The sequence below is a fragment of the Gallinula chloropus genome (assembly GCF_964237585.1).
Source record: "Gallinula chloropus genome assembly, chromosome: 8".
Lineage (NCBI taxonomy): Eukaryota > Metazoa > Chordata > Aves > Gruiformes > Rallidae > Gallinula > Gallinula chloropus.
In genome coordinates, this window is record NC_140093.1 from 14,173,845 (window position 1) to 14,187,601 (window position 13,757).

Here is a 13,757-nt window from a genome sequence, read left to right on the forward strand (position 1 = left end):
TGGTGCCAGTGATTACAGTCAGCATGTGCTCTTGGGTGCATGTATCTTTCCCTGGGGAGGCCAGTCTGTCACAGGAGGGCAAAGCAGGAACAGAACAGGCTTCTCTACAGCCAGAGAGCTCTTGCTCAATGTACAAAAACACCCTCATATCCCAGCTTGAGTTTTTCCAACTGCTGAGCAGTCCCTTTATTGCAAAAATCAGTACAAAAGCCCCCAGGGTCCCTGCTGGGAACCTCACCACCCATGAAACAAAGCTGCTTTGCTGCTTTTAAGTGTTCTGTGTCAGCTGCTGCATCACAAGGGCACAGAGACTCATCAGCTGCAAGAATTCATCAGCACCATCAGCCAGGCATTTGTCTACTTCCTGCAAGTAGAGAAGAGAAAGTGAAACCCTTCTAAAATGGCAGCACTGCAGACTGCTCTCACTGCGGCTGCAGCGGAAAACACCAAGACAAAGGTCTTCTGCTGTTTGATTAGCATCAACCTCTCCCACAGTGACATCATTACAACCTCTGAAGAGTTACCCTCTGTCCTCTGGAGGAGGCCAAGCCACGGCAGTTTGTAGACAAGTTTATGAACACCTAAGTGCAGGAGCAGAGCCCTGCCAGTCACCATCTGCCTTTCCTTAGTGAGTTCAGCAAGTTCTCCACCCCAGCTGTGCTGGTCAGAATCCAGCAAGATGACTCACTTGTTTTTGAAAAGGCCATTTTACACAGCAGAACAAAAGCCTGATTTCACACTTCCTAACCTGCTCTAGTGCAGACTTATCTCTTACCTCAATTTCCCCTCCCAACAGATACAAAAAACCCCAAACCCCTCCTCCAGCCACTTGCTTGAGCACCTTTAGGATGATGGAATCCGGAACTGGCTTTCAACTCCTCCTCATGACATTTCTCAGGACAAAAATACAGGTTCAGAACTAAAAATCCAAAGAAACTCTGACATCTCCTGGGCAGAGAGTGTGCAAACAAAACCCAACTCACCGCAAGTTTCTCAACTATGGCAGATTTCTGCTTGTCGCTGTAATCTTCACTCTCAACAATTGTGTCATGCAGCTGGTTCACAAGCTGAGCAACAGCATACCCTTCATTTATGAGATTCTGTGTCAGGGAGGGAGGAAAATGTAAGTAATTAATCAGCAGAAACACCACAGACTGGAAAACCAATCTGAAACTTCTGTCTGAACTGAAAAGCCCCCCTGAAGTTCATTGTGGAAGATTTCCGCGGAGGAGGCAGCAGTCTGTATCCAGTCCAGCATCCATGAGCAGAGGCGAGTGCCTAGGAAGGACAGGCAGAGCCAGGCAGGCACTGAGCAGTAGTTCTCCCCAAATATTCTTCCAGCTTCTGACAACCTCAGGACTCTGGGAGCTAGAGCTGTTGTAAGCATTTACCAACCTCCACCAAACCTGTCTGATCTTACTCTAAAATTAGGCAAGCGTCGCATCCACAGCATCATGTGGCAGCTTCGCAGCCTTCAGGTCTTAAAATGTCACCTACTTTGATTTATTCCCTTCACCTGGCAGTTGCTACCCTGAGGCACAGAGAGATCTGCAAGGCCAGAACTTTTCAAATAAAATAAACCTCATGGCAACTAAAGACAGCTTTGTGTTCTAAATCAGTAGTGCCCAGTCACAAAACCAGCAGACACTGATAGCAGCATTCCATGAAGCCCTTCAGGCAGAGGGAAGCTTACGAAAACAGAAGCAAAGCCTTGGTACACCCTCGTTTTCCTGCACAGCAGAAGACACAGCCATGCTTTACAGGAGGATACATTCAGGTTTGTCAACTGCACAGCAAAGGCTAATATTTGAAACAACCCCCACCAGAAAGTACCCACTCTAGAAACTGGAAGAGCAGGCTGCTGCGTTCCATTAGATCATGGCTGATGAAAGGCTGTAATACCGGCTCTAAAGATTAGAAAATCCGCATCGCCACCTCTAAGATCAACACACACTAGGAAGTGTGGCCAATAAACCTCACAGTGTACAGCAGTGACATCTGCACAACTCCTGACACAGCAATTCTAACATCTGCTGCAGGTTTACAGCAGAATAAAGCCAGTCTCAAAATCAGGGGCCCTGCCAGAACAATCCAACGAGGCTCCTCCAAGGGCAAACCAGGAGGCTGACCAATGCTGGCTGTTCTCATACAGGCACAGAACACTTCACCAAAGGGCGAACGGAACTATGGCATGTTCCCAGCTGTCAGGGACAACTTCCTGGTTTTAAATCCAGTTCAAGACTGTCTGAGCCTCCTTTAAACTCATAAGATTAGGAACTTCCTGTTCTTCAAAGAGCAAGAACCTTTTATACAGTGAAGAAAATAAATCCACCTCTATAAACCAGTAGCTTCTGCCTTCTCCAGCAAGATTTAAGTCACTGTACTTTATAGGACAAACTTACTGGTAGTGTCCTCTAAGATTACCACAAAACATTTTAAAATTGAAGACTTATTACAGCTTTATTCAGATACTTCGCACCTAACACAGCTCCTGTGTAACCAAGGAGGTGACAGAGTCTTGAAGGCCTAGGCTAAACACCTCCCCCTGAATTCCTGCTCTGCCCAATTCCACCTAACAGCTCCACACATCGCCAGCTCAACTCAGGAGAAAGCTGGAGACACATCAATAGGAATCATATTTGCAGCTCCAACAGCTCTTCTGCCAAAGGGAGGGTTCAGAGCACCAACTGCAGCGTATGGCCCAACTGACCTGTGGCCAAACATCCTTCAGAGGCAGCCCAGCAACAAAGGACTCACGGGGTAGTGACCCCAAACACTGCCCAGGCCAGAGCATGAACAGGACTCTACCTTTGCCAGTGTTTCCAGTTTCTCAAATGAAGCACTCCGGCACACTGACAGCAGTTCATCCGTTGTTTCTTTGGGGATGACCTGTAACAAGAAATTACATTACTTAATTTCAACTTCACAAACTGAGGTTGATGCTTACAGCAGCAGACAGCAGGTGTTTATGGAGGAGGCCATTTTAGCATTTCAGCCCTCTACAGACCCAACCACTTCCACACAGGTACACAAGGCAGGCCAGCTACATTTTCAGAGCGCGAGCTAGGCTGGAGTATTTTTCCTGTGTTGGTGATATTAAAATAAAAACTATATCATGACGGTGAATTTTCAAAGTCACTTTCATAGAATTACTTATTCAGGACACAAAGTTGAGCACCTACTTCAATAATTAGATGAGCCAACTCTTCCTCTACCATTCTACACCCAAGCAAAACAGCAATTCAGTTTGGTCTCCAGTGATGCACCGGGGCCATACAAAAAAAGCCCAATGCGGCACGGTCAGACAAGAAATGAGGAGAGAAAAAGTTGACAGATGCCATTATTTAGCTCTGAGCAGGGAAGCAATGCCCACATTCTTCCCTCTCCTCCTCATTCCTGTCAGTTGAGTATGTGCACAGTTTGGTTCCAAAGCTTCTTTAAGAACCTCTTGTCCTGAGGTCCCTCCAGGGTTCCAAAGGTTATGCACGCCCAAGAACCTGAAGCCTTTCTGAAGATGCGAAGTTGGGTTCCTTTGGTTTAAACAGGCATTACTCAATAATGGAATCTCATGCTTCTCTGTCCTATCATTGCAGTCAACTTCTGCCAGATTTCTTAGAAATTGGGATTTACAGACATCTGTCAGTGAAATCCAGGTACACAAAACTGAGGGAGTTCACTAAGAAAACTGTTTAAAACTGTTCCATAAAACATGCACCGTAGTGATTGCCTCTGGCTCCATCATAGGGAAAAGCCCACAGCCCTAACAATTAGCTCTGTAGCACCTTCAAGGGAAGCATGTTCTTCATTAAAGCCCATTTATTTTGCAGTTCCTCACCTCCTAATCTCACATTTCTTGCGTTAGGGGCTAAGTGGTTTGTTGCTATAGGAACCCCTTCACACAAGTTTTCCTAAATGCATTTCCTCCCAGGTTTTTCTTGTCCCTGTCAGTATTATCTATGTCATTCTAGAAGAAATCACTGCTCTTTTGTTAAAAAGCATGATCCTACACAGATCCCTGAAGAGACACCCTTAATGTGAATGTTAAATTGGAAATGAGCTGCTAAAGTCATTCCCCGTGGTGTTTCCAAACGTGGTTTGCAATGATTTATACGTGTACGTATAAACACAAGCACACACCTGCAACAGCACCAAGAACTCGCTCCAGTCCCACAAAAGGCAATAAATACATTTTGCATTCATGAGCAGGATTTTTCAACTTCAGTCTGAATTAAGGCTATTTTGCCTTGTTCTTGACTTACAGAGTAAGTGGCTAGAAACTGGCTGTGTAGGAAGTGTACGGATCAGGCACTCTGTCACATTCTGGAATCTAAACCAATCTTTTTAAATCACACTGAGGAAAGGTAGATACAGGTAGCAAGGATGCTCACTTCACAAACACTTTTCCGACTAATTACAGGAAAATCTGTAAAGCCTGTCTTACCCCAGCAATTTCAGTGACTATCTTCTCTGTGATCTCCTTCCCACCCATCAGGCGAGTGGCACTTTGAAGAAAAGTGATTGCTTTCCTTAAGTCCCCTTCTGACACTTTCACAAGGTAGGACACTGCCTGAAAAACAATGCCCAAAATGCAAGTTAAAGAGGTTCCCTATTAATTAAAACCCAGCCCACTTTCTCAGTGTTCATTTTAAAACATTGAGTAGTGCCTAAAGCAGACTGTCACAGGCAGGCACAACAAACAGGTTACAAGGCAACCTCTCTGCCCACACAAACACATGCTGGCCACTGCAGAATGGGGCAGGGTTTAATGCAAATATACACTGCACCCTGTGGTTTTGCTTCAGTTTTCTCCAGTGGACATTTCTCTGGTTTTAGGAAGGCTCTTAAAATTCATCCCATCTATGGTAGGAGAACAGTTTCTAACTGAGTTTATATAGTGCACTTCACACAATTGAGCAGCCTGGAAAAATATGCTGACTTAGCCCCTCTCACTGGAATGCAATTATGCACTGGATTAAGCAATGAAATTCCATAGCAACCATGAAGTTACCTCGCTACTGATTTTCACATGCTCCTTCTCAGAAACCTCCAACAGCCTCTGCTGCTGGATTTTGTCTGACAAAGGCTTGAAGCGGAATTTGGAGCATCGAGATGTTAAAGGTTCAATTATTCTGAAAGAAAGGAAGGTAAGTGCTTGGTAAATGGATACACAGGTCAAGTTCTTACAGACAAACCTACCAAGGCAGAAAAGGCATCGACCTCTCAGTGAAGAGAGAGGGAAAACTAAGCAAGGACAGAACAGGAAGAGCAACAAGTCCAAATCAGCAACAAATGCCACACCCACCTGCTGATGTAGTTACAAATCAGGCAGAACCGTGTTGTTTTAGATTCTTTTTCCATCGTGCGCCTCAGGGCTGCCTGGGCTGCTGAGGTCATGGAATCTGCTTCATCCAGGATTACAATTTTGAATGGAGGACAAACTTTACCACTGGAAAAGAAGAGGTTTGTTATCCAGGAGACACACAATGTATAGACCAAGTAATAAGTAAAAGATCACCATGAACAGTTATTCGTCTTTTACTCTGGTGTTTATATCTGATAAATAGAACCCATTCAGAAGTTCAATCTTTGTGATAATTTTTATATAAAGGACTAATATTTGTAATAAAGGAAGCAACTGAGTTTCCATAGAAAGACCAACACTGAAACACTGCAAGTCCTCTAAAATAGATACTTTTGCTTTAAGTTTCTTCCTTTAACAAGTAATGCAGTTGTTCTTTTTACAGGCCTCCCCATTCCCTGAACTTTAAAGAACAGGCAACAGACCAATTTCAGAACATCAGAGCATCTTGTGCCAGATGGCCCTTTCCTGGCATGCAGATTCTTCCCGCTACTTTCCACAACCTGCTTTTTTCCCCCCAAACCACATGGGTTCACCAGCCCAGGGCTTCTCTAACACTACAATCTTGTTAGCATTTTATGAACTAGCACCCACCTTGTAGGATTTGCTGCAGGTTAGAGGTCCTAGACAAGTAACTTCCACCACTATTCACCCAAAGAAAGTGTTTTATGGCAGTCAGATAACATTTGCAAAGGCAACAGTGTATCACCAAACCCAGACTTGATTCTTCAGGGTTGGTTTTTTTCCCCTTTTTGCCTCTTTAACAGTGCAAGTATTCAAACCCTCAACATGAAATTGCATGAAGTCAAAGCTTAGCCAAAGCACTGTGTGTGTTGCAAACTTCTGGGCAACGCTGGCCCATTATTTATATTAGAATTATGCAGATAACCTAAACAAAACCAACCACATGCTTCCTCCTATGCCAGAAAGTCCATCAGAGCCAGCAGCTTTAACCCAGCACTTACTCTGAACGGGTTCCAGATGCAGTTAGCTGAGCAAAAGCCTTCACTTTCTCCCGAATCACTTGTATTCCACGCTCATCAGAAGCATTTAACTCCAGGACTCTTTGCCGGAATAATTCAGGCCTGCAAAAATTTTATTGCAACACATTATCTGCTCACTCTTGTCATGACACATCACAAAGTACATGAACAGTCCTCTGGCCTTTCTGAGCAGGATTATTTTTGCCAGCTTTACTCATTAGCATACTTTGTTAGAAGGCAGTTAAATCGAGACCATTACGCGCTAGGTACAAATTTCCATTAGCTATTTTTACAATTGCATCCCAGGCTGCAGAAAACCACAAAGTGTAAAATTACCTCAGTTACCCAGGGGAAAAAAAAAAAAAAAAAAAAAAAAAGGAAGCAGGCTTTGTACACTCAGAGTGCTGTATCACATGCCTTTCTGCTTACATGCTGGCAGGACAAGGAAAATGCCCAGATACAGTCACCGGGAATACTCTGCACTGCAATACTACCAGAAAGAAATATCTAGAAAGTACAAGACAGGCTGCATTTAACAGTACTGTACAGCAGCACCTGACTGGGAAAAGAAAAAAAAAAAAAAAAGGAAAAGGAGAGAAAAAAAGAATGCTGTGGATTTTAAATCCTGGGCATTCAAACGAACACACAACGTGGAGTTCTCTTCCTACTATTAAACTAGAAGCGGTTCCTCTCAAAAAACATGAGCCAAAAAATAAAGGACAATGATGGGGGATAGGGGAGGGTCTAAAGTCAACATCAGATTTGCTCATAACATCAAACCACTTTCTCATCCATCTGTGGCTTATGGTCACCAAACTCACTACTCAAACTCCCAAGCGAGCTGATGAACGTGCACAAGCTGAATTTTAGACTGACCCCCAGTATTACCAACCAGTGGTACAAAGCAGAAAGACTACACTTCAGATATTTTATGAAGTGTTTTGAGATCTGTGTGTAGCTAATGACCTACTGACTATACCATTAACACCAGAATCCCTTTACAAAGTCCAGTAAGGCACACGCAAGCCATTTCTTCTCACACTCTGCTACAGGGTTACACAGCTGCTAGTCTCAAGTGTTGTAAGTCTACACTGGTAACAGAAATCAAGGACCAGCAACAGGACAATGGAAAAAGAAATCTCACATCACAGCTGAATTGGAATGTGAAGATATGCCTGGAAAAGACCTGGAAGCTATGCAAGAGCAGGCAATGAGAAGAGGTGCTTTGTCACATGGTTTGAAGACACTCGATAGTCGATTACACCAAAGCAACTCAATCCCAGCTTACCCATAGAGCTCTCTAGCTGCTGCCAAAATAGTAGAGGTCTTTCCAGTTCCAGGTGGGCCATAGAACAACAGATTGGGGAGCTGAAACAGGAATAAAACGTTTTTAAAAAGCAAAGAAGCAAAAGAAACCACAAACAAGAAAACTTACTGAAAATCTCAGCACCTAATAGAACAGAAACTATCTACTCTGGGCAAATAATACCAGGTTTTTCACTTGTAGGTTATTGCACGCAGCAGGACAAACAGTCACTGTAACACAGCATGAACGAGCTGTTAGTTGGTGGCACCATCACATCTATGAAAACTGATACTGTGGTTTATATTTTATTTTGATATACTCCCTCCAGGTCACGCCTGAGATCACCAAAACCTACAGAACTCACTGTTACGATTGCAGTGACATGCAAATTTATCCAAGGCTGCCCTTCAAACAGTCTGGATACCACTAGCAGTGCAGCTGTGACAGAATTCAGCACAGGTTAACTACCCCATACCTGCTCAGCTTCCCACACTGCCTTTTCAGGCCTTGCTGGGGATTCTGTGCTGCCATTAACCCCACTGCAGCAAGTACAAGGTGCCCTGAATGCACGCACTATGCTGTGGGGAGCGCAGCACAGACATGCCCCAGCACTCATCACAGAGACGCTTGCAATAAGGGGCTGGAATTTGTAGTGCTGCCAGATTTCTGCATCCATCCAAGGATTTTTTGAAGGAGGAGACCAGTGGCATCTCTTAAAGAAATTAGGTTAACTGATCTTTCAAATAATTTAATTAATATTAAGTAAGTATGAAAAATAGGAATGCATTAAAGAAATTCGCTGACACAGGAGGTTAGAGCAGCACAGCAAAGACCACAGCAATAATATGGGCTGGCATCTAGCAGCACAAAGCATAGAATCTCACAACTTGAGAATATAACTAAGTATCTGCCAGATGGCCAGAATTCATCAGCTGGAATGAAACAGAAGCTGACTTTGCTTTGTCTGTCAGACAGATGAACAGTGCAAGCCTGTCCTAGGATATGCAGTTTCAATACAGATGGAAAAGTACTAAGGTAGGGCTGCTAAGACTTCATCTGGAAAGCTACACAGTTCAGGTCACCCTTAGCCAAGGGTTGATGAATCCCAACTGGGAAAGGTGACTACAGGAGTGAGAAGCCTATCTTATGAGAAGTGACTTTAAGGAGCTTGATTTACTTAGCTCAGCAAAACAAATGCTCAGAGGGAATAGGACTGATCCCAGAAAAACATCAGAGCGACTTATCGGGCACTGGAACAGGCTGCTCAGAGAGGCAGCTGATCACCATCCCTGGATGTATTTGAAAGACAGGCAGATGAGGTGCTTAGGGATATGGTTTAGTAGAGGACAGGTATGGTTGGACTCGATCTTAAAGGTCTTTCTCAACCTAGTGATTCTGTGAACACAGGGACAAAGTCAGCATAAACCACATTTGTGTAAGTTATGTCTAAATTTCAGCTGAAATCAAGAACCTTTCTAATTAGCAGAGAAGTGATAGCTCTATTACTCCTATTTGAAGTAACCAGTCCCTCTTGCAAATTATCAGGTTGCACTTTAACACTGCTTCCTTTGACTGCAGAAATGGTTCCAGTTGTACATTGTTTGAACAAGAATACCAGGGCTCCCTCTAATCAATAGCAAAAAGACAAACCTCTCAGTGTGACTTGGTTTCCAGCCCTTAATAAAGGTTCCATTTTTAAAGAGTCAACTAAAATTAGATTAGTATATTTTATGCTGACTACAGCAAGCAATGCAGACAGAATGAGAACAGCAAAACCAAAGAGATCCAAAGAGCAGAGAAAAATGCAGGAATACACAACCCAGAATCAGAAAATGAAACAGACAGAGACCAGTTTGGTAACAAGCAGCTCATTTCAACAACAAAGATAGGACACTGAAAACAGATTCTGTATGTACTGTACAAGTACAAATGAAAGAATTTCAATCTCCAATCAACTGACAGTAAATAAATCCACTTCCAGTTTCACCTGCTCTTTCTGCCCATCATTTGTTGCTTGTTTCCCAAGTTAATAAAAATGTAACAGCATTCAGGACTAACAAACATTATTTTTCCCAGTTTATTTAGTTACAGGATTATTACCCCCCTGTATTGTAGGAAAGCTTCAGGGAGAGGAAATGTTTACTGAATGACACCTGAAAATCCACCAACCCCCCTGTTAGATTAGCCCACTGCAGGGGTAGACATTTTTGTGGAGATTCACATTTTCATGCCTCTGTGCTAATTCACACTCTCCTTATTCTCAAAACAAGCATTAGCAGGTAAATCTTTAATAGGAATCTGTTTCCTAATCCCACTAGACCCATACTTTACTACTGTTTCTGTTCCAACCTCATTTATGCCTGTTTTGCACTGAAGTTATCACCAGTATTTCCAGCACCTTTTCACCAAGCAAGCACAGCCTAATCCTTTATGTAACCGTGGCAGTATTTTTAAACAGAATGCAACCTGATCTGGTCATCCCTTTTTCCACACTTGCCAGGGGTAAGCAGGATACCTGCAGGCATCATCCTGTTTATGGGAAAGTTACTACATATAGTGCAAACCCCAAGTCCTTTTCTGGAAGTTTCAGTAGAAATTAAAGTGTAAATTGCAGTTATAATCCTACAACTAGCTCTCTTTTCAGTCCTTAAATTATGATCAAGTAAACGAAAATTGAAGAATACCATGACACATGTCGGTTTCTTTGCAAAAAGCAACAACTAATCAACAGGTCTGGCAGGCAGAAATCAACTTCTCTAGTTGAAAATCACTTGGACTCTGGTGTCACCAATTTACATCAAGAGAGATGCTTGCTTTTACAGATGGACATCTATCAGGGACTTGAAAATCCTGCTCCATTTAGCAGCTCCCAAATCAAGGCCCACAAATACTTACATGCTGGAAGGGGTTTTGAGCACCCTGGGCTGGTGGAGGATGTCCCTGCCCACAGCAGGGGGTTGGAACTGGATGGGCTTTGAGGTCCCTTCCAACCCAAACCAGTCTGTGATTCCATGATTCTATGATTTTTAAGACTAAGTTTTAAATAAAGCACATTACATAAACCTACAGTGTTGTCAGTTGTTTCTTTGATCTTCCCAGATCTCCAAATTCAATGTGAACTTCTGAAATAAGTACCAGCCACCTCAGAGTTCAAGTCCCACTCTTGCCTTTTTGACAGAACAAGTCCTCTCAAAAACTAACAAAAGCATCCACATTTTAAAAGGATATTTTAAAGCACCTGCTTGACTTTGTTCCAAAATGCCTTGCAGAATTTGGGTACATGTGGCAAAATATAAAGCCTGTAGCCACAAGCAGAAGTTACAGTTCATCTTTTCAACTCAGGAGGCAAAAAGTCAACGCTGTGTGATTTTGTCTTCCTGTGTGATTTAGTCTCAGTGATCCTGCTCTGGCAGGGGTGTTGGACTAGATGATCTTTCGAGGTCCCTTCCAACTCCTAACGTTCTGTGATTCTGTAACACAAGTGCACTCGGCTCATAATCTGAGAAACATTACTGATGTAGAAGCTGTAAGGCTTTAAATAGCTGTTGCTCAAAATAGAACTTCACAACCCATCACCTAAGCAATGTTATGAGTGATATGTCCAGACAAAATAGGTACCAGGACCTAATTTCTCCTGAACTCTTAATAGCTCCTTACTAATTACCTCAACTGTACAAATATAAATTATAACACAGCAGTATTGCTGTTGAAAACCCGATTTCTGAGGGTACATTACATGACAAGGTCACGTTACAACAGCATTCTCAAAGTAAATTCAATCTGGGGACATGAACTAAGGACAAGGACAAGTCTTGCCCAGTTCTGTCATACCAGCTTCTTTTTAGGTCCCTTACTCAAAAAAAGTACTTCTGCCATTGCAAGTTGCAATTAAATTAACATTTTCAGACAGAAATAGGCTCATATTAGTGGAAGCCAGAGCTACAGAGCAAACTGTCATAAGATAGAACTTTCCAATACCAAAGAGTGGCCGTGCACACTGTGCATCACAGCACAGTCACTGGCTGCTTCAGCTGGCATCAGCAATCCAGGCAAACAGGAAGAGCTTTTGGAGCACAAGGAAGACCCTTCTACATGGAACATGCTGAAAAAAATTCTCAGCATATGCAAAGGAAGGAATTGCAAGAAAGCACAGCCATCTCTTGGCTACCCACTTTATGTCTCCCTTCAGTTCCTCCACCTCGCCATCACGCACCGTTCATACTAAACAGCTACTAAGCTTTTATGCAAATGCAAGTGTAAAGAAAAGCAACTGAAAATGTCCTGCTTACCCCCTTTATATTCTTACCCCCACCAATATTCTTAGATGCCAACACTGCAGTGAAGTTAGTGGAATGATCATAATTTGCTCTTTAAATCCAAAGAGCCTTACATGGAAGCTTTAACCTAAAAAGTTGGGGTTAACTTTAACTAAAAAGTTATCAAAGTAGCAGACCTGGCTCTTATCACTGACACATCCCTCATTAGCAAACAGTATGTTCATTTCACTGTTCAGCAGTTTCACTGTGGCACTGATTGATCACTAGAACCATTTAGAAATGACTGGAAATCCAGACTCTTGAATAAAAGAACCATTCCCTCTCTCCTCTTACACAGGAGCATCAGAAGCACTTGCTAAATAGTACAGACAACACAAGTCATTCCAATTTTGAAGCTTTTAACGAGAAGTTGCCGTTGAGCTTTTCCAGGAGTATTCCAAAGTGCATCACAGAGTTGACAACTTTACAATGTTTTGAGGGCTGGAACCATTACAAATTTTACATGTTCAACATGCTGAAAGGAAGCCACTTTGCTTGTTGGTAAAGTACCACTATACTGATCGTTGCTGATTTAGAAAAGGGAAGTTTTCTTTACCATTGGCTAATGTTTCTGCCTCAACATACTGACTGGGTAGATGTTATCACAACACTCACATCAGCACCCTCCAACGACTTTTTCAGCACAGCAACAACTTCATCCTGGAAGGCAACTTCATCCACGTTTTTGGGGCGACTAAATAAAAAGACATTAAATGACACTTTGTTAGCTAACAGTTTCAGAAGAAGAAGAAGGAGAAAAGCAGCAGCTCCCCTTCTGACTGCATCAAGTACCAAGGAATCGCAGTGGATGTTGCAGTTGAGACCAAAACCCGAGCAGCAGACCTGTGTAACGCCTCCGGTCTGTTCTCCTGAGGAGATGTGACTTCTCAGGAAGCTGCTTGCCTGGTTTTGCTGCACACACCACCCTGAGCTGTTTATAGAGGCCAAGCCGTGCCGCTGACTGCAGAACGGAACCGCTCTGCGAGCCGACAAAGGCTTCTCAAGCCCAAAGCGCTCCGTACCCCGCCGCAGCGAGGGACGCGCAGCGCCTGCCACGGGCAGAGGGAACCCCGACACAGCGCCCTGCCAGCGGCTCTCAGTGCCGGCCGGCCCAGGTTCCCCCAGGCAGAGGCGCCTCCAGCTGTAACCCCCCGCACTGAACACCCAGCCCCTCTCTCCCCACACAGGCAGAGCCCCCCGGCCAGCGCCCGCTCCGCCGCAGAAGGACCCTTACTACTTCTCCACCCAGGGGATGGGTTTGAGCTTCTTGCCCTCGCCGCTGCTCCCCGCCGCGCCGGCTGCGCCCTTCTCCTTGGCAGCGGGGGGCTTGGTGCTGATGGAAGACGGGCCCTTGAGGAAGGCCTGCATGGCTCCAGCAGGGCTGGGCTCGGCCGGGCTGTCACCTTCCCGTCACGACTCCCTCAGCCCGGCCGCCAGGCCCGCACAGAACCTACAGAACCCACAGGCCCGGCCAGCCCCGCCAGCCCTTCCCGCCAACCCGCCGCCAGTCGGGGGCGGGGCCACTTCCGCCCGCCCAGAGCCAACCACAGAGCTCGGCCCCGACGCGGAGGCGGGAGCTGACGTTCCGCTGTAGAGCCCAGCGCCGCGCAGCGCTGCTCGGCAGCTCTGCGCATGCTCCGCTTTGTGAAGCGGCAGTGGGGTGGCGGGGGGGAGCTGGGCGTTGTCTCAGGCGCTGCGGCCGCAGCTCCGGCGGGATCAGCTGCCTGGCTGGCGTCGCCTCCTCGGCGTCCTTCCCGAAGGCTCTTTTCCTAGCAAGTGAAAAAAAAGCAAAG

The 13,757-nt window shown here is 44.6% G+C and overlaps 1 protein-coding gene across 1 annotated transcript; it reads right to left on the bottom strand.

Moving 5' to 3' along the window:
• Nucleotides 1-162: 162 nt before the first annotated feature.
• On the bottom strand, nt 163-13,451 carry RFC4 (replication factor C subunit 4). Its single transcript, XM_084267664.1, has 10 exons — nt 13,199-13,451; nt 12,580-12,658; nt 7,631-7,710; nt 6,325-6,444; nt 5,303-5,446; nt 5,009-5,129; nt 4,442-4,567; nt 2,809-2,889; nt 984-1,100; nt 163-364 (listed from the first exon to the last, which is right to left on the bottom strand). Exons 1-10 carry the CDS (start codon nt 13,330-13,332, stop codon nt 269-271), a joined length of 1,098 nt encoding a protein of 365 aa, XP_084123790.1. The 5' UTR covers nt 13,333-13,451; the 3' UTR covers nt 163-268.
• Between the last annotated feature and the right edge of the window lie 306 nt (nt 13,452-13,757).